A 27,872-nucleotide genomic window follows, 5' to 3' on the forward strand; every position below is an offset into this window, starting at 1 on the left:
CTCCTGCAAGGGCAGTAATCCAGCCGCCCGGCATTCTGCCCATGAACCCACAAAGCGTCCAAGTCTGCACCAATGTCTTCTGCGACGGCCTCGCATTCTTCTTCTTTCGCCCAGGACTCTGACCATAGAGTCCCGATGCCCGGCCCCAACGTTGGTAACTGACTTGAAAGTGGACGACTTGAGACAAGCATACACACCGTCTATCCCCACCTGCGTAAAATACCATCGTCCCGGCCGCTACTTGGTCGTCTGCAACTGACATCGGCCTGGCTGCACTACCCTCCAACGCGCCCGCAACTCTGCGCCCGCGCCCTCCGAAAAAGCATCCTCTCCGCCTGAGAAGTGCCGCTGTATCGTTCCCCGGACCTTCCGCACCCGCACCTCCAACCCGCCGATCAGTTGCAACGAAGAAGGAAGAGTTGTGACAACTTACAAGCCCAGCCCCGGTTCAGGCGCCTGCAGTCACACTGTTGGCCCGGTTCATCGTTTTGGGGGGCGGCGGCGACGGCAGAGAGCCTATTTTCAGTTTGGTGCCGGGAGCCTCACTGGACGGTTGGCTGCCGGACGACTCGTGGGCCACCATTTCGGTCGCCCAGCCCATGCGTCCCTTTTTCTTTTTTTTCTTTTTTTTCTGCGCTTTACTCGTTGGTTGGTTCGTCAGCAGTTGAGTTCTTCGTTGCACCATCTAGAAGACTCAGCCTCGGCTTCGTGACACCGTCATCCCAAGTACTCGATTCTCACTGGGTAATGGCTTCGGCGCAATACGCCTACCTGAGACACGTGCCGTGTTCCAGCCCAATGGACGGAGACCGCCTAATTTTCCTGTGTCTGCGCGGCTATATTTCCTGTGCACTTGAGTACTCCTATTGAAAGCGATTGTGGCGACCCAATACTAACTATGAGGACGATAGCAACGACGAAGACGACGGTAAAGTGATTAGAGTATAGCTATAGGAAAAGTAGTCTCTAGCACAGGAAAAATAGGCGGTCTCGCTGGACGACCACCTCGCTCATTGCTACCCGCTGATAGCACGACGCCAGATATCGCCATCGCCCATGCTGTCCACTGGCGCAGGCAAAATCCCGTGGCCTGTCAACTGGGCATCCGGGTTCCCCAATCCCCATTCCCCATTCATCCCATATCGGTAGTCAAGCTGTCCACGTGCCCTTGCTCAGAGGGGCAGGTATCCCGACGGGGGGCCACTTTGCCTGCCTAGCGGCACGGACAGGTGAGAGATAAGCTGCGATGCGTATGCGCGATTGGACCTGTCACGATGCGGTTGTGATTGACAACTTGACAATAGTAACCTTATCCGGGAGCGAAGGGTCAGGATTCCGAGACCGCGGAACACATTGAAGAACGTTTTCTTGTTACTTCTCTTTCCACTCCAGAGCGCTCGGTCGAGGCCACTGGCAGTTGCGTAACGCGTTCGTCCTTTTCCGTTTCAGCCCTGTCGATCCGTTAAAGGCCCCCCATCCCCAGACCCTTCCTATGCTGTCCATCTAATTGAACCCTTCGAAGTCTGCCCACCTTGACAGAACATTCTGTGCTTGAGCCCCATCGTCGGATGTCTTGATCGTGAGCACGTCAGCTATTCTCCATCAAAGAGTCTCAAAAAGCTTACCGCCCGTCGCTCGGCCCTTCCGGGCCCTCTCCGTCATGGACATGCCTACGATGCGACCCCCGTTCGAGAACCGTTCGCAGTTGATGAACACTCATCTGCGTCTATCTCTCTCACTTCGCAGACCAACGACAACCGGTGTCCGTGCTCGTCCAAGCGGGAACCGCAGAGGGTCACTTATTTAGAAACCTTCAGACCGTGCCCAACTATGGATGGCACATCTGATCAAACGTCTCATACTGTGGTTCCTGCATACAATTTTCCACCCTCTCGTCTTTGACAGCAGAAACCTGCGTTCAAGTTTCGAAAGAGGGAGAAGGATTTCGTGCAGGACGCAAAGGCTCTCTCTGCCGCCGTTCCTCGTCGAACATCGGCTCGTCAGTGTTCCTTTTCGCATTCGCTCATGCAAATGTGATGCAAGTGAGTCCAAGCCAAGTAGTCTGCGGTCAAACGGCGAAGCTGCATGTACGTTCGCAACGGAGTTACCATCTAGTCGTAGTCGCGTGCTTCAGTCGGTCCTCAAGTCGCCGGGGGAACACTCGCAGGCACACACACACATATACACACACACTTCAACGTTGTCTGCAAGACGTAGGGCTGTTGACGAAAATTGTCCCCTGCGCGCCGTTGAGATTAATCCACCGCCCCTTGGGGTTTCGGGACGTGTTCGTCTGAGACGGAGCTCGGCGCGGCATCCGAGAGGGGACCCTGCTTCAGATGATGCTGCCCCTCAAACCCCCTCCAACCCAGGGCAGGGCTCTTTTTTTTTTTTTTTTTCACCTTGTGCTGTTGTATTTTTCGATCCTATTTGCCGAGAAAGATGAATCAGGCGGGAAAGGCTTGTTCACGACGAACGGTGGAGGGATTAGGGTTGCAAAGCCTGGGGTCGTTCTGTGAATAAAAAAGACTTGAATCAATCTGCGGCGAAAACCGACAGGTTGGTTATGCTTCCCTTAGAGTTTGAAAAGGAGCCATCTACCCCGGACGCCGGCATGTCCACTTGAGGACTCAACCCGTGGCTTGGGACTTGTTCGTCCGGTTCAGATCGTTGGAAAAAGTCACATCTTTTTAGAGTTGTTGACAGGTTGATCCGGATACATTGGGGCTGGTTGCCGCGGCTTGCCTGCGTGTGGACTAAGGTCCCGAGTTGTTCAACCAGGGAGCATGGTTCTGAGCGTGGTTTACATTGCATCGTCAATGCTGACCGGCATGATCCGGACTCAAGAGGTTGATCTTCAACAGCCGGGAAAGGGCATCCTGGCATCCCTTTTGAAGAAGCTTCGTGGTTGATTGTATTGAATAGATACATTGGGGGGCCTTCAGACGGGATCTTCAACTCGGGTATCCAGACGTTGACAATGTGGTTCTAGACGTTGTAGCACTCGGCATGCCCGAGCAGGGGTTTGTTGGTGATCTGCTGTGCGCTTGAAACTCAGGAGTTGCCTGCGTGTAACATAACCCGCCTCTTTGAGTATTGTCAGAAAATGGAGAAGAAGAAAAAAGTTGCGAAAGACTAAGAACAATTCCCCCAATTGACAGACATATCGTAAAAAGCAAAAGAGAAACTCCTCGACGGGGAATTGAACCCCGGTCCCCGGCGCATCGTGTGAATGACAAGCCGATATCCTCACCACTAGACTATCGAGGATGCTGATGTTCATGTGTGAGTTACTCGCTCAAAGTGGATATGAAGCCCACGATGCTCTCCCTCCCCACTTAGGTCGCTAAGTTAGCGAGAACGGTGAGAGACGAGAAACCTGAAGCTCTTTCTATGTGTTGTTATTATTCTAGTTGTTATCATTCTTATTATTATCCTCACTGTTGTCATCCTCACTGTTGTCATTGCTGTTGTCGTCCCTCTTCCTCATCCCTCTTCCTCGTTCTTTTCGTGGTCCCCGTCGTCGTCTAGAAGAGCTCATATCTCTATTGATGATGTCTCTATCCCCCTTTTCTATCCTTGATCCCATTAGTTTGACTCCCCTTGTAATTCTTCCTGTCGTCACTATTTTCATCTGTCATCTCTGCTGTTATCATTGTTCTTCTTATGGCTGTCATTTCTGTCGTTGTTACTATTACTGTTGTAGTAAACTTGATACTTCAATGAGGATGATAGCAGTAGAGGAAATTACAGGGGAAGCGATAATAATAACGATAATAGACGACGACGACGACGACGACGACAGACGACGCGGACGGATCACACGTATACGTGGTAAACACTGCCCGGATAGTCAACTGACACTACCCAGCTAACAAAACTTATATAAACTGCTATTTATATCAAAATGAACATTCTGTCATTACTTTCAAAGGCAGAACATAATTAGACTAGATACAAAAGATAAACTCACCTTCCATTAGAGTCCGCGTCGTACATCATCAACGAGACCTTGGATCTAATTCTGTCCATAGAAGCTCCTGTACGCCCATATGTCCACCTCTTTTTATTCCGTCCGTCCCTGTTCGGTGCTGTTGCCGTTATCATCAGAATGAAACCCCTTCACAACTATCAGCTTGAAAGCACCAGCGCACCCTGGCCTACATGACTGAACCCTTTCAGACGAGAATCTATCGTCTTGCTCGGCGACCCCCTGCATTCACTGCATTTATCCTGCTGATCAGGGAGGAGAATATTGCGCACCTTGCTAAGCATCACGTCCAGAAAATGTAAGTTACACCTCCTAAAGTCGCTAGTGATATATCTACATCGATTACTACTGACGTAAGTCGAAGCATCATTTCATCGTTCCATCGCTATAGTCGTCGTTGCTTTGGTCATTGTGATTGACGCGTCCTCTTCGTCTTCGTCATTGCCGCCGTTGTCCTTGCAATTATCCTGCATCAATTTTCGCTCTAATAACAAAGTTCTTCGCAAGAATTGCGTCTCCTAAACCCAGGTGCACTGTGACTAGCCCCTGGCGATGTAACACCATGTACCGGATCTTGTCCCCTGATCATGATGCTTGATGACGGTGCCTCGAGAGAGCCCAAATGCCACCGAAAACAACGACAGGTTACCATACAAGAGTGTTTCGAAGGGGATCGAAGGGGCCACTCAAGTCATGGTCTACAAAGGTCCCTGGGGACGACGTTCACTGCGTCGATGTTTGACTTCCGAGAGGCACAAGCACACGGCGAGGCAAACACTGGGTAACTCTTACGAATCTGCTATATTCTCTGTATAGCGTACCGTAATAATCAAAAGTCATACACCCGTATCCTCATGCATCCGAGACTCCAAGGAAAACGTCGAGGCCAAAAGTATGGCCTGATGTATGCCAGGGCATGAGAGGTCTATCTCTATTTACGCCTCATTGTATCCTCTCTGCTTTTTTTGTAATGCCTTCACTAACCGTGTTCATAGAATCGTATGCACACCGGGTTTCCGTATTGAAATGCGTGTCCGGTAGTCTTTTCGTACCCTCGCCCGACTCGTCAAGAATGGCGGACCGCTAGTCTAAGACGACCCCTTTTGTTGGAAGAACCTAGAGCAAACCCCAAGTCGCCGCGGCAACTAGGACCGAGGACGCTGGTCCGCCTCGTCCTCGAGATGGATCTCCGCTGCTTCAGTGGAAGCGACATCGTCATCGACAGCGGGGACCGAGATGACCTTATCCTTGTTTTGACGCTCCCATGCCGCATTCTGGATCTCAGAGAGTCCGATTTGCGCGCTAAAATCCGGTGGCGGTGGCGCTTCCTCATGAGTCGCATCACCGTATTCTCCAAGGGTCTCGTCAAACTGCATGTCCGTATCGTTGTCCCTGTCGTCCGAAGAGTCAGGCTGGGCGTCATCGCTGGCGTAGCCTTCCATCCCGAGAGAGTTGGCCGGGCCATCATTGGAGCTCAGGGAGTTCCAGTTCCATGTCTGTGTTGCCTGAAATCCGTTCGATCCAGCAAAGTTGTCAGTCATACCGATGCCTTCGTCTTCGATGCTGTTCTGGATATTCTCACTGCCAACGTTCGTGCTCGAGCTGCCTTCATAAGGCGGGAGCTCATCCTCTGTCTCGCGCGACACCGTGGCCATTGTGCTACTAGCCAAACCACGATTTCCGCGCGGGAGAGTTGCTTCGGCTCCGGTCCCAAGTCTCGACGATCCAGTTAGGGAGGAGCCCCCGGCGAGACGTTGATCTTCCCCCGAGCTGGTGTCTCCCTCTTCGTCATCTTCGCCGCCCTTGTCGAACTTGTCGAAGATTTCCTTGAAACGGGGACCGCCCAAGGGGCCGTCTGAGCGACGGCGGTAGAACAGCAGGTACGCTGCCTTGGTGATAACACTCTCAGGCGATGTCTTGCTAACCGACGTGTCTGTGTTCTCATTAGCTTGGCTGCGTTTTAGCCGCAGTGCCTCACGTACCGTTGTAGTTATACCACTGTCCATCGACAAAGTTACGTCCGTACGCCGTATAGTGACCGCCACCGAGACCGCCGAAATGGTCATCGACGGCAATGAGGTCGTAGATCTCTTCCTTACCCGTCTCTTGGCAGAGGACGCGCTTGTGCAGATCGAGACCTTCGATGGGGAAGTCGACCAGAACATCAAGCTTGTCGCGGCGCCAACCTGAGCTGCTGAATCTCTTCAGGTGGACAATGAGGATGTCTGGCGTTTTCCAAAGGTCGAACTTTTTGCTGGCACGTCGGTGCTCTTTGCAGCGTGGACAGTACCACATGTCCTGCTCAGACAACACTTCGGCCTTCTCGAACTCGTCCAAGCATTCCTCAAGAGTGATTCCCTGCTTCTTACGAGCCATTCGCGTCTTACGCTTCTGCTCGAGAGCTTGGTCCTCAAGTTTCTCAGGTTCGACAAAGGTCCTCTGGCCGCGAGTGTCGTCTTCGCGATCTTCCTTACCAAAGACCATGTCCCAAGACTCTTCGGTCCAGTCAACGATGATGCCCTCGCCAAGACGGATGAGGGGGCCACCGGGAACTTCGTCCAACGGCGATGGCTGGGGCGCAACGTCGACAATGTTGTAGGACTGCTCCTTGCTGTTCCGCAGCTCCTTATTGCGACGCTTGCTGCCCTTCTTGCCGTATGTCTTGTTGCCCTTGTTGAACTTGCGGCGGGCTCCACCAACCTTATGGTTGCCTCTACCACGAGCGGCCTGCTTCAAGTCAGATGTGGACCCTGTGGTCAGAAACGGGAGATTGCTTACCTTGGGAGGGAGTCGCACCGGCTCATCCTCCTCCGACTCGTCTGCCATGCGGGTCTGCTCCTCAACCGACTGTGGAGATTGCTCCTCGCTCACACTCTCGTGTTCACTGTCAGCGGTGTGGGAAGAACCAGGGCTGTTGGAGTCTGCCTCGGGCGTGGTCTCGGGTGCCCTAGAAGCCAGAGTGCGGAAGTTCTTGTTGTCGTCGACTGAGTTCCAACCGGTTGGCAGCGGTGAGTCACCATTCTCGTTGAAAAAGCTGAGCTCAAACAGGTTCTGCAGCTGAGGCGGAAGGTAGGCGCTGCTGTTGACCCATTTGGGGCGAGTGGTGTTAAACTGCTTCAGAGCTTGTCGGCCATTCGACTTTTGCCCGCCTGCGACCATGGAGACATCAACTAAGTCATCTTCTCCTTCTACTGAGTGGGAGACAATCTTACTGTCCCCCGATGAATCAGCGTCGGACTGGGACGTGATGACCATGTCGGCATCGGTGCCATCGTCGTTCTCGGAGAATTCGGACCAAGTAGAGAATGTCGCCACCTTTTCCAAGATCTTGCGGCGAATGGCGTCCTCGTTCCGAGACTGTTCTGGTTAGCACGAGACTGTTGACAACACAGGGTGTCCACTTACTTCCTCGGGAGTGAGAACGATGAAGTGGGGAGGCGAGGCCACATCGTCTGACCTCATGCGGTAGGTGTTGTTGTTATTGCGCTTGCGGTGAAGGACAGTGACGACCATTCGCTCGGTGAGAGGATCGACATAGGGCTCGTCGCTGATGTCTAGCATAGAAGTAGGCGCACCCATCTTCTTTTGCTTGGGAGGATAGTTCGTTGGTGCTGCCTCAAGCTCGTGGAAAGTGGGGATGTCATTGGACTGGATCTCATCCGACACGTCGCTGCTATCGTCGTAGACCTTGAAGAATTTGCCCTTGAACTCTTCAGCTCCTAGTAACAACTCCACAGGCACGCCAGTCTTATCCGAGATGGCCTTCTTGAGCCCCTCAATGGCGCTGTGCTTTGACAGCTCAACCTCAATCTGTACAGGCGCATCGTTCAATGGCAGGAATTTGACAGTTCTACTCCACATGTCCTCCACGGGAAGCGGCAAGGTCAGATTGCTAAAGGGGTCGAAAGTGATGGAGATCTTGTCGCAGACGGGGCACTTCAGAGTCGACTTGTACAGTCCGGTAAAGAGGTCCGCGACAACTGAGTCATCACGCTTGCGCGTGATGTCCCACACCTCTTCCGCCATCTTTCGGATGGCCGCCTCATCGCCAATCATCTCATCGGTAGAGTCAGGCTTCTCGATGTACGGCTTCTTCTTGATGCGGCTCAGGTCTTCCTGCAGGGCGTCGAGGAGAAATCCGAGGAACTCTTGAGTATCCTGCTGACCCCAGCCCTGGAACGTGCTGCGAGCGCGGCCGACAGTGTTCTTGAAGTCGCGCGGGCTTACGGCGCCTCTTGACTCCGCGTAGATCTCCTTGAGAAGATTGCCGTATGCCATTGCGACCTGTCCCTTGTAGCCAAGCGCGTTGGCCTTGTTGATTTCCTTCTCGTACTCGCCGGTCAGGAAGTACTTTGTCAATTCCTCAACACTGCGAACGCACTGAAGAGCCGAGTTCATGTAGCAAGTATTACCCAAATTTTGGAGACCAACGGCGCCAAGACCTCTGCCTGGCTTCTTCTGCTGGGTCCGACCTCTGGTAACGGGCCCCGGAGCAGGGCTGTTTCGGCCACTGGTGCCTTTCCCTTGTGTAGTCAAGCTCGAGGCGCTACCTCGTGAGGCAATGACCTTGTCATTGGCGGTTTTCTTGCCCAAGCCGGACACCCAGGAGTTGGCACTGTACTGTTCATCAACGACAAGGATGCAGTCCTGCGATAGCCCGTAGAAAGACACGGGAGAACGGCCGTTGTAGTTTTCATCGCCTGTCCTGTCATCCGCCGTAAGCTGAACGCGCTCAGTGTCTCTAGCAAGAGCCGTGAGGACAGTCGGTCTAATCAGCAGCTTTTGCCAGGGGTCGGCCGAGGTTTCGGCCTGCTTGTCGGGGTTGGGTGACTCGGGCGGCGTCAACGTAGACGGGGGCGACAGGTCCTGCACGACTGGCGTGGTCGGCTTCTGCAAGACTTGCCACACGCGGATCTTGCGGTCAAGGGGAATACCCATGAGCTGCTTCAACTCCTTGTAAAACGCATTATACGGCATGGTGGAGCTTCGGGCCAAGACGAACGGGCCCTTGGCCTTGAGCTCGTCATTAATCTGGAAGGGACTGGCAGGCGATTCGACCCTGTGAACCGTGAAAATGGGAGGATGAAGCTCGAACATGATGTTGGCAGGGCTTGCAGCATCGGTCGCCGTGTTGATAGCAAGACGAACAATGGGCTTTTGGCCTTCCTTCACACCATACCACTCAGACACAAGCGTCCAGGCATCTTCGGGAAAGAGTTCGCATTCCTCCAAGCTGACGCCGGGCTTCATCCGCACAAAGTCATCGCCATTGGGTTGCTTCAGAACCTCAAGGATCACGCCCGAATTGTCGACAGGTCCCAGTGGCTCGTCTGACGCCTCTTTCTTTGCAAATTTGGGGTCTCCACCCAGCGCTAGCGCCTTTTCCACCCACGATCTCGACACAATGTACGCAACAGTGCCTGCTTTGGGGGGCTCGTCGTTGAAAGCCTTGAGAAGTGTCTGAATCGTCTTGATCTGCTCTGGCAGCGGAGGAATGTCTGCAACAGTTTGGTCAGCAAACAACGATTAAGCGTGTCTGAAAGATGGATCCTACCCTTGTCTTTGGGTGCACCGGAATGACCGTTCGCAGCGTTGTCGGGCAAATCGACGCTCATGGCGCGGGGCAGGTGTGTTTTGGAGGTAGACGGGGCACTCTCGGGGTCCTCGGTGGTTTGGGCCGGGGTCATCTCGACGTCCTCCTTCATCTCAACGTCGGCGTCGGGGTCCATGCTGGAAGCACGTCGTTTCAAGGGCGAGGAAGAACGTTGGTGAGGGTTGGCATCACTGGTCATGATGGCTCGGCGGGAGACGTTGAAAGGAGACCGGCTTCTGGCTGAGTGGTAGGTCAGCGCAGTGCCAGTCTCGGGGCCGGAGATGTCCCCTCGATCGCTGTCGATGGTGAGATCGGCGACACCGCAGGGCGATGAGGCGGTGCTGGATGCGTAGTCGGCGGAGACAAGAGAGCCGGTTTGCAGACGCGCAGGCAAGCTTGAAGCCGGGACAGAGTCGCTGCGAGCGTAGGTGGGAGTCGACCGGCCGTCGGTTGACGCAGCGGAGAAGGAGAAGGCCGGGTCGTCGTTTGGCTCGCACGACGGGAGGACGGTGTCGGCGGGGGAGGAAGTGCTGGTGCTAGGCACTTGGTCGTCGCGGGACTGGTTGCGGGAGAGCTTTCTCTTCTTTGAGGAAGACGTGGTGAAGGCGAGCTGCCTGTGCAGCTCCGGGATGGCGGCGGGGGAAATCCAAGTGTAGCGAAAGCAGATGGGAGAAGGCGTCTTGCATTAGTAGTGCAGTGCAGCCAGCCAGTCGTTCAAGCAGCAGGTCTGTTTGGCGGACGGCAGACAGACCCAGGGCAAAAGCACAGAACAGAAGGACGGGGGAAAAAAAAGTAGAGGTCCAGGTCGACAGGGCGGTGGAAAACTACAGCTGAGGACCTCCAAGCGGACTGCGCATCGGGGCTTGTGGGGTGGGAGAAGAGAGAGAGTGTGTGTGTATGTGTGAGAGGGCGAAGGCGGAAGGACCGTACGGAATTGGATCCCACAAGGAAACGGTAGGAACTGGTCCAAGTCGTGAGTAAGGTACGGAAGGGCGTGGACGGTGGTGGACGTAGTGAGGTAAGGTAAGAGAAGGCGACGGGCAGGTATGTGTGTGTTTGAGTTGGGGGGCAGATCAGATACAGATGTGCGCGCGTCTGCTTTGCGACCTGTGCTTGCGCCTTTCTACCTTGCCAAGTGCTGTGGAAAGAAGGCACTGTAGAGGACGGCTATTGGAGGCGGTTCCAACCCTGGTGGACGTTTGCTGCTGCAGTACTGCCGGATTGTCTGTTGTTGTACAGTGCGGACCACCTAGGCAAAGATCCAGTAATAAGCCCAGGTCCTTGGTACCTAGAATAATTGGGAGGAGCTGATGGCGGATGCGGTACAGCTGATGCAGATTAGGCCGATTTCACAGACTGCCCAGCAGCGAGCGCTCTCGCTTGGAGGGGGTCTGGGATTCCCCCCCCCCTAAGGGTGGCTTTGTCCGTCCTGGCAACCTTCTGCCCGAGAAACGAGGTGTAGAAGCTGGGGTGATGAATGACTTAGGTAAGGCGTGGACTTGGAGGGCGCGGCTTAGAGTAAATGGTACGTATCTTGTGAGACGGTCGTCAGTGTCATAGGAGGCCTTGAAGGTAAGAACAGACAATGTTGATTTTTGTTGTCGTTGTCATACACTTATATTCTCAAAGAGATCAGGCATGAGAAAACAAAATGAAGAAGCCCGCTGTGAGATGCCTCAATGAATCACTCCTTGTTGTTCTACTACGCAGAATTGCAAAAGTCGAGGGACAGGTGCACTGAATGGGAGAAGAAAGAAATGATGGAGGATGCCCTTCACTGCTGGCACCGGGGATCAAGTGGCCAGCCTCATGCTTCAGATTTTTCCACTCCAACCTACCCACGAGGCAAAGGAGAAAGGGAGGGGGGAGATGCTTTAACAGGGAAGCGATGGTCAACTACACCAAAGTTGAGAAAAATTCGGAAAAAAGAAAAAAATGAAAAAATAAATAAAAAAATCGTAGAGAACTCTTTCAGGGAAAGTACATGCATCCAATCGGTTGCCAATTGGGATTTCGTGCTGCACCAATGCAGCTTACCCCCACATCTGGGAGGGGAAAGAAGGAAAGGCCAACTGCCACTCCGCGAATCGTAGCTGCCTATTCAAGCTCCTCGGCGTATCCTCATCGCTGAAGCCGGCTTTTTTTTTTTTTTCTTGAGGAGGAAAGAAGCGTAGTATTGGAGCGGGCACGGCGGGGAAGGAAGGGCTTTTCTTGACCCAGTACCCGGGCACCTCCAAGTCCGGCACTGGACAAATCCTGCATGGTCCGAGCCGGGAGCTGCCTTGCGCTGCCCGGAGGTTACTACCGCGAGCCCTAGCCTTGTAATATGTGTTGTTCCCGTTGACCTGCTGACAGGACGACACGGAACCAGTTGATATTCGAGCAACTTCAGAGCATATCAGGCCGGTGACATCTCAAAGCTCATGTCGCTTGGAGAGGAACCCTCTCTGCGCTTCTATGTGCCACGTTTTTCCCTTCCTTTTCTTTTTTGGACTTTTAGGGCCCGTCCCAAATCATTCCGTGCTGTACGTACACGTAAGGTAGATGCATCGGTCAAGGGTCAGGGGTCCGCCCACCGCTTCTTGTCGTTCCTTTCACTGTTCCTCCAGCTTTTCCAATACGGACAGCGCTTCAGGTCCAACTGTCAGGGACGGTAGGACTGTTTATTCGGCAGGAAACATGTCTTTAGCCAGATGCTAACAAACATGGCCACTTGTCTCCTACATCGTCCGTCAATTCTGACTTGCCATGACAGATCGAAGAATATTCAGTGAAATCCGCGTCAAAGCGTCCCCGCGGCCCCACCTACTTCTTACCACGACCTCCCAGCTTGACGTCAGAGTCGGCCCCTGCCTCTTGTCGCCGACTTTGGCATTCTCAGCTGGAAAGCGCCATGAGACCTTCATTCTGATAGGGCATTTCTTCATATCATCCCAAGCCTCTCTTGACCGCCTATCTTCAAAACCCATGTTGCAGACCACACATTTGGAGCGGGAAAAATAAAGTAAAACCAAAGCAGCAAGACTCTCTCTTGTCGACCCTCAAAAGTCAACCCGTGGTGTTGCCAATCAACTCGACGCGTAACCAACATTCGCCACATGCCCTCCATTCTTGACTCGTGTGGACTCTGCATATCACCCGACTGCTTGACAGGCCGGACACACAGTTTCGCATTCTATTACTCGTAAAAGCATATGACATGCAGGTCTCTATTCTGCTTCTAACTACAGAAACCCAGGTAGTCTTGTTGCTGTCCAACCCGCCATAGTGGCGGCTGTGGTACACGAATGCAGGCTGCTCAACTCTTGGGGCTCTATCCCAATTCCCGTCGTGAAGCCTCATAACGTCATGCCCCTCCCCCATCCTGACAATGGATGCGTGTAATAACCGATGCTCGAAACAACTGTTTTGGTGCCAGTACTCTTCTCCTCTCGACAAGACTCTGAGTCCGTTGTCCTTCTAGCAAATGTCTCTTCTTGTAATCACCCCTGGTCTCAACGCCGCCTGTGTCTCTTGAACAACCATCTTCCACTCGCTGCTCATAGCTTCGCATCCGTGTCTTCGTATTCGCTCAGGTCTTTGGCTGGCCGGGCTCCCCGCGTCGCCTGCAGGCCCGCCCGGAAACTACGCACGTCTTTGATGGGGACTGGCTCCGGCGTGCTCGTCGCATCGCTCTCTTCCTTCTTGACCCCATTCACCTTGGTTTCCGTCTCCGTCGACTTACCCGCCTGGGCATGAAGGTGGACTGAAAGCTTTGCGCGTGTGGCAGAGCCTGGCTTGATGTACTGCTGGAAGAACTCAATCATGTCCGCCTTCGTGAGCAACTTGATATGGGCGGCATCTTCGTGGGCTAGAAAAAGGGTCAGCATCCGTAATCCTCGACTAAGGATGTCTACTCACTCAGCTCAAAGTCGTAGTATTCACTGGCGATCTGGGCCCAGTGGCGGCTGCTCTCCTGGTCAAGGTTCTTAAGCTTTTCCAGACGCTTCACAATCAAACTTCGCTTGTGGCCCTCGAAATCGGTCTCGGACATGGAGTCCAGGTTGTTGGCGAAGAGGTTGAGGAATGCTTCGATCCTCGACTCGAGGTATTCAGGCGTTCGCTCACTCTGAATGATGAACCGGAAGCCATAGGTTGTTGAGAAGCTTCGGACTCCACTAAAGACAACGTAGCCCAACTGCTCCTTGGTTCGGAGTTGGTCGAATGCCGGCTCATGGGTCATCTGGTCGAGGAGCATTGTCTTTGCCCGCGTCATGCGGTCGCTCTTATCCCCAACGTACAGCCACACCTCGATGCAGTGGTTGACGTTTGCTGGGTCCTTCAGCGTCTTCTTGTAAACGTAGTTTGATCCAGCGGGGAGAACAAGAGATCGAATGACGGGCCACTGAGGGCGTGGCAATTCACGGGGCTTCAGGATTGTCTCAATCATGTCAGTCAACTTGAGGGCATCCTCTTTGTACAGATTGCCGTGCACATAGCTTTCAATGTGCACTTGTGAAAGCATCTGCTTCTTGAACTGGCGGACGTCCTCAGCAGTGATGTTGGGCAGCTCAGCCAAAGACTCCTCAACAACGTAGTCACGCTCAGAGTTGAGCCAAGTTGTGTAGTCTGACACCTGGTGGAAGGGCTGCTGAAGCTCCCAGTTGTTGTATCCCCGGTTTAGGCGCTCCTTGATGATGTCGAATCTCTCATCCTTAATCTTGAGGTCGCGCATAGTGATGAGAACCTGCTCCAAGAGAACCGCCAACTTGTCGTTGTACCCACTGAGGTCCAGGAACAAGCCGCGGGCGTCAAGGGTGACACTGTACTGCAGACCTGCAAGCTCCGCATCATACGAGTAGGCCTCCAATGCATCCCTAACGAGGTCGGTAAACAGCCTAGCCTTGACAGCATTCTCAGCAGTCGAGTAGATGTTGGGGTTCCGGCAGCTGATGACAAGATTCGCCTTGGGCACCCAGAATGTGTCATCTTTCTTGAACCACGTCCGAGCGATGCTGTCGTTTCGGACGACACGCGGCGCCACTGCCGGCTCCTTGACCTCCTTCTTCTCGACCTCGAGCTTGGTGGGAATGAAATTGTTTTTGTGGGGGAGGTGAAGCTCTGCGAGTCTGTCGGAGGCGGAACTCGAGGCAGCCTTCTTGATCTCCGCCATGAAGTCGTCGGGAATCTTCTCGTGGCGGTACTCGGTGCCGTACCACTTCTCCTTCTGATCCCAGTCGCCAGGGAACTTCTGCGACACGATGGTCAAACGGAAGTTATCAGGTCTCAAGCAAGCCAGTCCCTTGTCAATCAGTTGAGAGTCGAACTTGCGCAGCCGGCTGTATCCACTGAGAAGCCACTCGCGCGGCAGCGGCTTCTGCATAACGGCACTAGTCTTGCTGGTGAAGCGGCTTGCTGGCGTCTTTTGTTTAAACTTGAAGTCAACATCGGCCATGCCCTTCTGCTCATCAAAAATCCACTCTTGGGGCGGCGACTCCCGGAGAAGAGAGACGTATTGGAAGAAGATCTTGACGATCTCCTTGTAGTTCTTGAGGCCCTGTGGTTTGCGTCAGCATGTGAGGCCATAGTAAGATCGGCGAATTCCAAGCTCACCTCCTCGGTCAGGCGAATCTGGCAGTCAAAAATACCAGGGGTGCCCGGACAGACTGGGTATGCGCCGGCACTTAGACCGTTGGCCCAACCCTTCTCCTTGACATAGGCCATAATACTTCCAGGTCCCTCGTGACCGATCAAGTGGCTGACGTATCGGCTGGGCTGCGACTCGAACATGTTCTCCTCGTCGAGGAACGGGAAGAAGAGGTTCAATTCGCGCGAGTCCATCACCGGCTTGGCGAACACCTGCACGCCGAGCTCGCTTTCGCGGAAGGGCACCTCGGCCTCCCAGCGGTTCGGCACCAGATTCTTATTGGGGACCCCAGCAAACAACTCTGCGACCCAGTCCTCCAAAACGTCCAAAGGCTCCCGTCCCAGAACCACCAACTTCATCCTGTTCGCTGAGTAGTGCTTCTCGTGGAACTCCATAAACTTGGCCCGAACATTGACGCCCTTAGCCTCTGGCTGGGCCTTGAGAACCTCGAAGTTGCCGGTCGAAAAGTGGCAGAAGGGGTGCTTGGGGTTGGAAAGGCTCTTCTCAAGCTGGTGCAGTCGCCATTGGTCGCTCTGCAGGTTCTTCTTGTTCTCGGAGTCGACTGCGCGCAACTCTCGGTCCAGGGTCGATTCGAGGAAGAGAGGCTCGATGAAGAACTGGGCGAAGCGGTCGAGCGCACCCTTGAAGGGGGAGGGGTTCGAGGCCGAGGGCTCCTGGTCGTTGGCAGGCTTTGCAGAGACATCGAAAAAGTAGTTGGTGGAGGTTGCTCCCGTGTATGCGTTTGAGCTGCCAGAGTTGGAGGCGAGGTACTGGGAGTATTCGTTTTCTACAGGGAACTTCTTGGTGCCCATGAACAGAAGCTGCGCAAACAATTGTCAGCCGAGGGAAGCGATTGCGAGGGGGTTTCTTTGTGTGTGTGGAGAAGCGTACATGTTCCACGGCATGGGCCATGCCGGGCATATCCTCTTCGTCGCTGAAGTTTCCGACATTGACGTCAAGGGCGGCGCTGGCCTTGTCTGTCTCTGGATCGTGGACCAGCAGGGCCTCGAGCTTGTTGGACAAGCGAATGACACGGTAGGTTCTGTCGTCGAGCGAAGGGGTCTCGAGCTGATCCGTCACCCGCTCGATAGGCTGGGGCCTCGGCTCGCGAAGGGGGCCATCCAGGTCCCTGGGACCGCGGGCACTGGGCTCTCTGTCAGACATGTCGGCGGAGTTGTGCCTAAACCGTCGAGAGTGAATGACGGTGATGGCGGTAGGTGTTCGGGTCAGGGTGCTGGTTGTAGGATTAATATTTTTGGTACCGATCCTCGTGCAGTGGTGGCGGTAGATGCAGTTGGGTGGGAGGGAGTGTACGGCACGGGGCTGCAGCAGGACGGTTTGGGAGACTGCTGCTTGTCGCCTGGCACTTTGGAAGAAGACAAAAGCTCTGGACGTGAGGTGGGGGAACGCCACTTTTGAAGGATAGGGGACGTTGGGGCGAACGTAGGTAGAGGTGGACGTGGTAAGGAGGGTAAGGTATGACAAGGAGCGGGTGAGGGTTGATTTGAAGAAGAGGAAAGGTGAGTGAGGCACGTAAGAGGTGGGTTCGCAGGTGGATGAGATGCAGCGCAACGAAGTCAGTCAGTCAGGCTGGAGCAAGCTGCGACAGGATTGAGAAAGCACCCGCAAGCCGCAGCGAAATGCAAGGCAAGGCAGATTGGAGAGGCGGGTGCAGTGTGAGTGGTTGGATGAGGTGCCCGTAAGGTAAGGTAAGGTAGTGTGCGAGTGTAAGTGTCAGCCGTGGGACGGACGGTGGAGGAAGACGAAGAAGCGGCCGGGAAGGTGCTTGGGTGCTCGTGCGGCGGCCGGGGTGCGCAGGTCGCAGGTCGCGGGTCGCAGGGCAGGGGGGGAGTGGAAGGAGGGGAGGCGAGCGGGTACAGGTACTGCAGTGAGGGAAGGGTCGTGGTTGCGGCTGGCTGGCGCTGCTGCTGCTGCTGTCGCTGCTGTGTTGCTGTTGCTGGGCTAGGCTGGGCCTACCTAGGTACCTACCTAAGGTGAGATTGGGATTTGGGCGGGGGACTGGGCCTCAGGCATGTGGCGGAAAGAGGGACGATATGGGGGAGGAAGGTCCGCACTGAGAAGCTGAATGTTCTTTCCTACCTACCTAAGTGACACTGCCTAGGTATTCGTAGTGTAAGGCAGGTACGTACGGCGGGGTGCCTAGTTACCTAGGTACCTTAGGTAAGGTAGGCAGGTAAGGTAAGGTAGGTACTTGGTTTGTTAATGATGATGATGTTGGTGCTAATGTTCAGTCAAGCACCCAGTCAAGCAGGTACGTATCTTGGCCGTGGAAGATGGAAACACATCTCGCGGAAGGAACAGTGGCACTGACTGGACATGACAAACTGGCAGGAGCAGTCCGGTCTGCTCTGCACGTTGGTAGTAGCAAGTACCTTACTGACTCCTGCCATCGCACCGGCATCAGCAAGCACCTCAGCATCAAGCAGAAACAGAAGCCACGGCAGAAAGCAGGCAGAGCAACACCCAGCACCTGCGGCCAGGGCAGCTGCAACTGCAAGAGAACTCCTCATGGAAAGAAGGGTCTGTGCTCGGCGTGGGGACGCAAGGGACGCTACCGCTGTGCGACCCAAGGGTACCAGCCAGACGGTCTCCAGAAACGATGGACGAAAGCGGATAGACGGGCTGCTGATCGCTGGAACGCTGTTGCTCTCGCGAGGGTCCCTGTAGCCTGTAGGGGTGGCTCCAGGCCCTTCTTCTCCCTTCATCCCTCCATCCGGATGCTGTTTTGCCTGTTTCCTGCGGCAGTCCGTCAGTCGCTCTCTCACATCCATCCATCTTCATTCCTCTCAATGACTGCCCGGCAGATAGGAGGCTACAAGAACAAACAACAACAACAACAATATCGCCATCAACAAAGCCGATAGCCGCCGTCAGAGGCCTGCGACGACGCCGAACACCGGATTCCAACATCGTTCCCGTGCTGCTACTGCCGCCAGACTCGCGCTAATGTCGCCGCTGCGGCCCTACCGAGAAGACCGCACCACCGCATGTCTCATGGATTCTACTTCCCTTGTATGACTGATGTCAAGGGCGAGATGACGACGAGGTCTCTCTGAAACATACAGTGGCTCTCCTGCCGTGACGAGCCGTCTGCCGTCTGGCCGTGAACATGGAGTTCGTCGTGACTATTGCCCTGCTTAACCGCGACCGACGGTAGCAATATTCGCCCTACATATCATGGGCCCCCGGCAAGGTTGCAGATGCCACGACAACCACGAACATGCCTGCCTCACCGTTACCTTCCGTCTTCAGCTTCTTTTTTGAGGTTGGAGATGAGGCAGTCCAACCGAAATGCCTAATTTACATCCCGTCTCTTGCCTGTCCACGTCTAAACCCCCGCTGATGGCCGGGAGGGGGAGGGAAGGCGAGTCGCTTGCGAATCTTCAGACCCTCGATTTGACCGCCCCTTCCATCCCGCCTGGTGCGCTGTTATGGCGCCAGGATACCCCGACTTCCATAGCTCCACGTGGAAAGAGACCGGTTGTCAGGTTGAAACGCAGTGCGGTGCTGTATGCCATTGTGGCAGTTCGGGGCTGGTCGTTGAGTCGAAGAGAGGAGGGACAGGCTGGACGGCAAGTGAAAAATAACTGGGACCGCTACTTTTTTGGTGGTTATATCACCGGCTTGTTAATGTCAGAGAGCAGAGATCATTTGGGGGCCGGACCCGGCGCACCACGTTGATGTCAAAGATTCGCACTGCCAGTCAGTCGGATGTGTTGCGGTCGGTCGTCGTCGGAGAGGAGAATGCATGCGAGTGGACGACACGGGGGACGGCCCCGGAGACGTACAAGGGCCCAGGAAACGACCAGCGCACATGTGCAGCATTGTGGTGGGTACAAGAGACCCCAAACAAGCCCAGGGGAGAAGACTGAAGCGGGCACGACTGTTCAAGGTACTTGGGAGAAATGGATACAGATCACTTGCACTCCCTTCAGATCTCGCTGTGCCGGCAGGTAGCCACGTTGACAAATCCCAATCCCCCGTTATGAAGGAATATGAACCCTGGAAGATGCCGCAACAGTGCCTGCTGCTGCTGCTCGGGCAGTTTACTCTGAAGGGGCAATGCCCTCTCCGATCTCGAATACCTTGGAGAGGGTCTTGTCTCGCTCCCGGATCTTCGCAATTGTGGGATGATAACACATTCAAAACCGCACGATATTTGATTGGATTTTTGGGAATTGTCTGGCGCGGAGTGACGGGAGCGGACCGGGCTTGGGGAAACTTGGAAAGGATGGGCGGCAAGGGGGGTTTCAAGAAAGAATGTTTGACGGCAGGGGCCTTTACACATACACACGCATTCACAAGTAACTGGTCTGGCTTGTCGGGGCTGTCCCTTCCATCATCCTTGGCTGGGCTTGCCTCACCTGTACTCCAATGTCAATCCTGCTCTCGCTCGCCCATGGACCGCGTCCCGCTGGTCGTCTGGCAAGGGGCGGGGAATGGGAAGGCTATTAGACGTAGCGCGGGCTGGCCCGCCGTCCGCCGTCTAGATGGGCAACCCCGGTGCTTATTTGCCCTGTGATTTGAGTCACCCTATCATCCGGGTCCCCGATGTCTCAGGCATATTCTCTTGGCTCCGGTTGATGGCAAATTTCGCTGATGAGTTGTTATATCAATAAGATTGGCAATAGCTGATATAGATGATGGAGGGTATAAAATCCGGTGAGAGTCGCTGATTGTGTACTACTGACACGTTACACCCGAGCGCCTCCCACCCCCATCGAAAGGAAAGCCTCACAGAACAACTTGATACCCGGGGATCCGTCCACCCTTGCTTCCGCCCCGGATGAGCTGTTGGTGGAGAGGCAACGAAGATTGAGAAAAGGAAGAGAAACGTGTTGCAAGGCGGTGACAGGGGAGACGAGTCGGGATGTTGCAGTTTCGGGTGTCAGCGCCGAAAAAGAAATAAAGCGAAGACAGGGGACTCTTTTTCAGTTGCTTCGGGAAGGGTAGAAGAAATTGAGGTCCCCCGGTCCGTTTCTAATTTATTCCCGGGAATCTGGTTGCGAGCAAGTAAGCAAACGAGAGAATGGGAGGACAAGAAAAAGAAAGCAAGCTCGGACTTTGGCTTGCTGGCCGACGACCTATGAAGTATGGACGTGAGGAAAGGTGGACATGCAGTCAACTGCTGAGAAAAGCGTCAAGTTCGAGGAGGCAAACCGAAACTTACACATCCATTTGCATGCACACAGACACACTCACATACAACGGAGTGTAGTCATTTGATGCCAAGCATATCTAAAAATGTGTTTGCTTGTCAAGGTTAATTGAACGGCCTGCGCTGACTTGCTTGAACCCCACCCAATAGAGATGACGAAAACTTGAGACGAGACGGTTTGCCAGCTTCGCCGTAAAAGCCATCCTCACCTTCCACCCACTTCCAATGTTTGCACACTACTCATGTACAACGCCGCTCGGGGAGACAACCATTTCTCTTGGTTTCATTTGCTTGACCTGTTGAGGCAATCCGGCAGTGTAGGCAGATCACGCCGATGCCCTCGTGCATGGGCTGGCGGCCGGTGTGCTGCTGTTCGCAGTGGACGAACCTAGCCTGCCACGCTACTTTGATGCCTCACATTAGCATCAAAATCCGGCTCAGGTCAAGCCCAGTAGCAACTTGGAGGTTGAGAGCCTTCGATCAGTACCCCATGTGCCCATCTGCTTACATCTTGGCTCACTGAATGACTGGCTGATGCTCAAAGCAACAGGCTACGCATGTTTACTATTTTAGCACGGCAGTGCGGATCCTCATCCCTGGATTCCGGCGACTCGGCTTGGATCCGTCTGGCGGGATGCCATGCTTCTCTCATGCACCATCCAACACACTTGCCTGCCCTGCGGGCCAGCTCCATCGAGAGAGGAGAAAAGACCTTTTGCTTGCCTCCATGTCATCTCGTTGAGGCCTAGAGCGAGATGATCGTCGTCTCGTCGCTGCATTCCTGTGAGATGTTGCTGGAGCAGAAGCTGACGAGACAACTTTCAGCCCCCACATCCCGGGGTCTCTGACCGAGGTCATTGGATGCCTCTTTTCGATATCGACCTTTGTGCGGACTCGGACAATCTTGACGAAGAAGTCTGTGAGCAAGGCGTATCTCCCCGGCGGCCGATTTCCGCTATATGAGTCTCCCCGAAGCCAAGACGGTGTCGATATCTGCCGCATATGACAGCTCTCATCTCGGAGGTCTTGGCCATGCAGTAGCAGCAGTCCTGCCGCCAGTCCCACACAGTCTTTCCATCCTAGCCGCCTCTCGCTGCGTGTATGTAGGTAGCACACATGATTGCACTGCACACTAACAAGACAAGCCCATGTAACCGTGGCCCGCCCTCGCTTCCATGAGTCTTCCGTTGCAGTCATGCCGACCATCACAAACCTTAAAACCATGCCTTCTGCGATAGCCCCGTTCTAGGTCCGGGCTGGCGCCGTTCGGGTGTCCGGAGTAGACGAGCTGAACGAAGCGCCGTCGATCGGAAAATACTCCGGGAGCCCATGATTCGGCCAGCGGGCGTAGACGGTAGTGCTGGGCCCCCTCCAGATCGTCGTCGTCGCCGCCGTTCCTGCTCTGCCGAACCCGTCCTCCCTGAAGCCAGACGAGTCATTCCGGCTTCGCTGCCCACTTTGAGAGTTCGTTGAACCCGCAACAGACACGACACCTGCCCACCGCGCAGACCGCCGCCGCCCGTCGAGGTCCTTGACCGCTGTATGGCATTCGCAGCTGTAGCTCATTGGGAAACCCAACCCGCCCGGTTGCCTGCCGCTCCTCATAAACCGACGCGAGTCCCCTCCCTCTGAACCCCTCACACCGGTTTTGCTGCTGCCCCCAGGGCCGTACGTCCCGCTCGCCTCGCTCGTTGTCGACGATGCACCCACGCTACCCTCAATAGGAAAACTGCACCGTTCCCGGTCGGGTTTGACGATATTACGTGCATCAAATGCCTGCTTTCCAAACGCTTAGACATTTTCAGCTGCACCTCATCCTCGTGGGTTCTCCTCAGTGTCTAAGCCTCCATCGGAGGGGGGGGGAGTTGATTCCCAAGGAGAGAACATCGGAAAACGTGCTCGCACAAACCACCACATGTGCGCATCTAGCGTATCCAGTGCCGACGATGTCGACGACGACCACAACGCACCGAGCACGAAGTGCCCTGCGAGCGAGCCCCAGTTGTCCCGGACACAGTCTCGGCGGTTCCACTCGAGCACTTTCCACTCTGGACGGGCCTCGGGGCCGTTCAAGACCGGTCCGGAAAACATTGCCGTCCCGGGAGTTTCGATAGCCAAGCGGTTGTCGCCAGGGGTCTTGATAGATTGGCCGAGCAAAAGGTCTGCAGCAAACCTCGCCAAATTCACAGCTGAATTAAACAAAGTGGAACCCGTGTTCCGACAGCGCGGGATTTCCATCCACAGAGAACAAACAAACCCCACTGTTTCGTTTCAAACCGGTGCCGGGGGTCGCTGTCGATAGCAGTACCGTAGCAGCATGACGGTCGGTAGTGCGCCATCCGTACCCTCGTCACCTCGTGGATCGAAGCCGCGGCCGCGCGACCTGCCCAACCGCGCTGTACGACGACATATCAGTCTTCAATCTTGGGCAGATTACCACCATCGAAGCGAGGGATTCAAGCGACTTTTGCTCCCACCTCCTTGTCTGCGCGTCCTTGGGACGATTTCGAATCCTGGCTTGTTGATGACGCCGAGGGCTTTCCTACAAATTGCGACTGTGATATGAACCGCAGCGTGGTACCATCCAGGGAGGGTACCACCTTATCCGCCTCGAAAGAGGACTCGAGGAGGGTGCCAATATTGACTCGTCGCACAAGCGATGTTTGCCTGTGCCTTCGCTTGATACTCGAACTTCGCTTGCCATTTCGGTCATCCATCGCACTGCAGCTCGGCAGGCGGAGAGTATCCGTGGTGTGCGCCATGGGATGACACAATAACGGTTCGAGGCGCCGCGCCAAACAGGGTTGTGGCACGAGCTCGAGTCCATCATCCGCCAACGTCAGATCTCAGTTCATGACTGGAAATCATGATTGCGCGGCTGGCGCGCTCGCAGTTGATGGATGATAGCATATGCCGCTTCCTCATTTTAGTTGCAGTGGAGCCGTCTTCGCATGAGGTTCTTGCTGCTCCATGCATTAATTTGCCTCGAGCAGACGGGAACTCTGATTGTGAGACCTTCGCTGCCTGCCGTCCCAAGTCGAAGTTTGCCGGGACGCCGGATGAGATCCCCCAGAGTTTCCCATCTTGCCGTTTTAAGCGAGCTGCTGGCTTCGCTCAGAGGATCGACAGTTCACATGCGGAACGGGTTCCTTGCCCGACGCCAGCCAAGGAACGGGGATCGATGTGTTGCCTGCTAGATCTCCATCGACATATGGGAAACGTGCCGGCAGGGTTGGCGGTGCTTCTCGTGTTGTCATCGGCAACTGGAGCCGGCTTATTGGCTGCGAGGTAACGGGCTGGATCGACGGAATCTCCAGATGGTGCGACGGGATCGTCTTTTGGCTGTGCGGGCGGGATTGAACCGGATAGACAACGTGGACATTGCTCGTTCGATCCCGCTTTAACTCCAGGTTGCGCAGAAGCGTTTGCTTCCTGTGAGGTTTCGCAGACACTCGGAGCCAGTTGCTGCCACGCCCGGCCTCACTTCCTGCAAGTCTCCTCATTTCAATAAAGATCACGGGTGAATGTGTCGGCTAGAAAAAGGACGGCATCGATCCTCCCTCGCATGTCAGTCCGGCCCTCCCAGCTTTGTTACTCCTTTTCTTTCTTCGCAAAATTGTCCTGTGTAAGTACCAAGCCATTCGACGGTCACGTTGCGAGGAAAACGATGGAGCCATGCCCAAAAAAAAAGTGTTCTTCTTCCATTAAGACTGCTGTACGAACACGAACCAGGACTGGTTCGGTAAAGTACGCAATGCGTATCTACGTAGGGCATCGTGTCATGATGCGTTCTGTGTGATCTTGTCGTTCAATGTGATTCCACACGCAAAATCCTTGCTGGTATCTCGCAAGATGTGGTTTACTTCTTCACTATGACCCCATCAAGCGGGAAGGAACTGGGGAACTGGAAGAGGGCCCGACTTGGGCGAAAAGGGTATCTCGAAACGAAACGGCTGCGCTGGCATACGCAAATGTCATCAGGATCTCTGGAATGACTTTCGCTTGCCGGACCTTTGTGCCGTCGGGCAGTCTGCCACCTTGTGGCCCGCCTTGCCACAGTTGTGGCATTTCATGTTCAGAGGCATTGTAGACGATCTGCTAGCTCCAGAAATGCCGCCACCCGGGCTGCCTGTGAAGTTGTTGGAAATACCCGACAACTGGTTCAACTTCACTTCTTTCTTTCTTCTTTTGTCCCGGAACTCTTGAGCCTTGACGGACTCTGACGACTTCTTCGGCTTGAGGTTTACTCTTGTGCGTCCTTGGCCGCCGGATGACAGACCCTTGACAGGCTGGGTTTTCGATTTGGCTGGCGTTTCTTCGTCGCCCGAGGTTGAGTCGTCGTCGCTGGATTCGTCGGAATCGCTAGAGCCGCTCGAGTCGCTGTCATCCTTGGAAGTGGCTGCAGCAGTAGGCTTCTGTACATGGGTTAGCTGCTGTACCTCAACGCTATTCCTCGTCCATACCTTTGCGTTATTGCTCTTGGCGTTTCCAATCTTCTTTCGTCCGACCTGCTGAATGGTTTCCTCGTTGTCGTCTTCGTCGGGTCCGTCAATGTCGGCGTATCCAACGTACACAATGTTCGGCGGCGCACTTTCCGCATTGTCTGATTTTCCCCATTTTCCGTCCAGCACCCAGTGCGTGTCCGCCATTTCAGCTCTCGACGCTTCCAAGGCGGCCAACCGCTTGGCGTCTTGTTGCTTCAGCGCTGCCTGAACAGCCGCCTGGTCGAAGGAGTGGAAGTCTCCTGTGAGAGGAGAGTTCTGGAACTTGCGCCTCTTTGAGGAAGGCTCGTCGGGAGATGATTCCGCTGGAGATCCGTTCGCAGCAGCTCTCTGCATGAACTTCATCGTCAACAAGCGAGAGGAGATTCCTCTGCTTGGAGGCGTTTCCGGCGCCAAGTTCTTCGACATTGTGGATGATGCTGGTGTTGTTCACGTATCTGCGATTAGTAACGGATCACGCGGGATCATTCGTGCGCTTTGAGAGCGGTCACGGGCAGGTGAATTTGTCGATAGATGGTTTGCGGGGTTGGAGGATATGAGGCGCGTCAAGATGTTGATTGAGATGGACCAAAAATCTGGAAATTCTGCCATTAGGAGACAAGAAATGGTGGCCACCGCCTGCGCTAAACGGGGTCGTAGGCTGCAGGGGCATTCGGCGTCCGTGCGCGTCTAGGGAGAGAGCGGGAAGCGGTTTCCCTCCGACCAACGGGCCGAGACATGCATCTATGTCACCTCATTCAACTGCCACCGACACCACCAACGCCTGATGCAATGTACTGCCTCCATCTTCACTCGTGGACAAGCTCTTTGCTATCTACAATGTCTCTATATCTTGGAAGGCTGAATTGAACGGTCCCCGCAAAGCTTTTCCAACCGCTCAGAGCTCATCTCGAAGCACTCTGGCAATCCCGTGTCCTCCCAGCTTCCACCAAGGACCATCTTCACCAACCCTGGCGCACAGGTGAAAATTCGCGCCATGCCTACTCTCTCGTCAGAACCGATTATCGCGTCAATGATGGAGGGGACTTACCGTGCCCGTTGAACCCGGCGCACACCCATTGACCCGGGTATCCGTCGACCTTTCCGACGAACGGCACTATATCGGGGGTCATGCCAATGATGCCCGTCCAGGCGTGAAGTAGTCCCTCACCTCGACTCAGGTTCTCCGGCCGGCATTCTGCAAAACACCGCTGGAAGTTTGCCACCGAATCATCACGAATCTCCTCGCTGATGGCCTGGTCGTTGGAAGTTCGCTTGGCTGTGTATGCTGCTTCGCTTACGAAGGGACTCGCTGCAGCCGCACCCAAGATGATGATTCCATCCGCACGACGTTGGTTGACCGAGTAGAAGTGCCGAAGCCCATGCCTCAGTGATACCGTACTCGGTAGGATCTTGCTACCGGTGAGTGCCGCCGGTGGTACGAAAGCATGAGCCTGGGCGCGTTCCGGCGCGACGAAGGCAGCGAGCTGTGGCAGCAAATGCGACGCGAACGCATTGGTGCAATGAATCACAGTGACAGTTGCGATGGTGCCGCGGGGCGTCTGCACGTCCCAATTTGGTTCACTTCCGCTGGACTGCGATTTGGCCACAGCCGTGGCCGGACAATGAGTGAAGAATCGTACACCACTCTCGATGCTCTTCGTCAGCAGCCATTGCGCGAGTTTGGCAGGATGGCTAGACCCCGCCGGCCATTCGTATGCGCACAGGGCGCCGTGGACACCGGTCTTCTCCCTTGCTTCTTCGCCAGTATAGAACTTGATGTGTGATATATCACCACCAGCTTCCCGGTACTCCTTTAGGCTCTGGGCGTTGTGTTCGACAAACTCCTGCGTCAAGCAGACGTCGAAGGTGGTTGTGGGGTTGAAATCGCACTGCACGCCGTGCTCTCTCACGAACTCGTCGATGGCGTGAAAGACGGCCCTCTCGTTGGCGATGACCTTTAACGCTTGCTCTTCGCCGTGGAGCTTCTTATAAGTCGTGAAGCCGCGGAAGGCGTCCGGCCTGACATGGCCTGCGTTGCGAGAGCTGGCGCCGCTGGCCGCTTCCCGAGCCTCGAGGATCACAATATCCGAGCCCGATACACCGCCCTCGACGAGTTTGTAGGCAGTCAAGGCACCCGAAATCCCGGAACCTATGACGACGTATCTAGAAGTTTTCGGCACGGGCTGCTGGTCATTGTGGTTCAGGTAGGGGAACGATCTGGTCGTCTGCTGCCAGAACGAGATGCAGGGGTCTGGGACGGGGAGGCCTGTCATTGTGGTGAGGCTGGTTCTCTGCGCTTTGGTGTTTGGGCTTTCTTCAGCTATTGAGCAGAACCTAGGACACACTTTAAATCATTGCTGCGACGCGGATCTCGAACTCTAGTCGTCAGTCAGCGGCCATCTTCCGCCATCGCAGCTGCAAGCGGGTTATGCCGACTCTTTTCGTCACTCAGCAAATGGATTGATAAGAAAAGGCACATCTTGACAGTTGCGAAGCGAACCCCAGGATGAGGGATAATACAGTCCACCGGGATTGTGAGAGGCAACCCCGAAAGTCGGAGGGTTTGCCGCTTGTTGAGCGGCAAACACCGCCCCTCGCCAATATGCAACACTGAGAACCGTCAACTCGTTTCCCCGTACCCACCACGGAAGCTAACGCGTCAAATCCGACTGTAAAAGGCCGGAGAAGACATGTCTAATTTGGCCAAAGAGTCAGCACCAGCGCCTCACATGACCTTATCGACGAATCGTACGGGGCATGCATTGTCGGAGGGCCCGCCGACTCGTGAGCGGCGTTGGCCGCCCCAATGAGGGGGCGGGCCTGTGCTCTCTCCATGCTACGCGCAATGCAACTCTGCTCTTAACCGGAAGTTGCAACCTCCACATGATCAACGCGTGGTAGTGATTACCCATTGATAACGGTACCGGGACGTTGGCCGGGGGTTTTCTTCTCAAGATAGGAAGAGCCTTGGAAACGATGCGGTCAAAGATTGCTTGCAG

At 54.8% G+C, this 27,872-nt stretch overlaps 4 protein-coding genes across 4 annotated transcripts; all 4 read right to left on the reverse strand.

Moving 5' to 3' along the window:
- Positions 1–5,136: 5,136 nt before the first annotated feature.
- mug138 (putative zinc protease mug138) lies at positions 5,137–16,374 on the reverse strand (the record flags this gene model as incomplete). Its single annotated transcript, XM_036633084.1, has 9 exons — positions 5,137–5,924; positions 5,974–6,718; positions 6,770–7,348; positions 7,397–9,489; positions 9,546–10,263; positions 13,217–13,434; positions 13,485–15,120; positions 15,177–16,031; positions 16,102–16,374. 9 exons carry the CDS (start codon positions 16,372–16,374, stop codon positions 5,137–5,139), a joined length of 7,905 nt encoding a protein of 2,634 aa, XP_036501362.1.
- Positions 16,375–20,629: 4,255 nt separating this feature from the next.
- On the reverse strand, positions 20,630–21,247 carry CGCS363_v001236 (uncharacterized protein; the record flags this gene model as incomplete). The annotated part of the gene is made up of 3 exons (XM_036633085.1): positions 20,630–20,793; positions 20,898–20,940; positions 21,239–21,247. The coding sequence occupies 3 exons, from the start codon at positions 21,245–21,247 to the stop codon at positions 20,630–20,632; spliced, it is 216 nt and encodes a 71-aa protein (XP_036502357.1).
- A 3,119-nt stretch (positions 21,248–24,366) lies between these two features.
- CGCS363_v001237 (uncharacterized protein) lies at positions 24,367–25,299 on the reverse strand (the record flags this gene model as incomplete). Its single annotated transcript, XM_036633086.1, has 2 exons — positions 24,367–24,804; positions 24,853–25,299. 2 exons carry the CDS (start codon positions 25,297–25,299, stop codon positions 24,367–24,369), a joined length of 885 nt encoding a protein of 294 aa, XP_036501138.1.
- Positions 25,300–25,892: 593 nt separating this feature from the next.
- Positions 25,893–27,146, reverse strand: ordL-3 (putative oxidoreductase OrdL; the record flags this gene model as incomplete). Its single annotated transcript, XM_036633087.1, has 1 exon — positions 25,893–27,146. The coding sequence occupies one exon, from the start codon at positions 27,144–27,146 to the stop codon at positions 25,893–25,895; it is 1,254 nt and encodes a 417-aa protein (XP_036501669.1).
- Between the last annotated feature and the right edge of the window lie 726 nt (positions 27,147–27,872).

This window comes from Colletotrichum siamense (assembly GCF_013390195.1).
Source record: "Colletotrichum siamense strain Cg363 chromosome Unknown KSG_Cg363_contig01, whole genome shotgun sequence".
NCBI classification, from domain to species: domain Eukaryota; kingdom Fungi; phylum Ascomycota; class Sordariomycetes; order Glomerellales; family Glomerellaceae; genus Colletotrichum; species Colletotrichum siamense.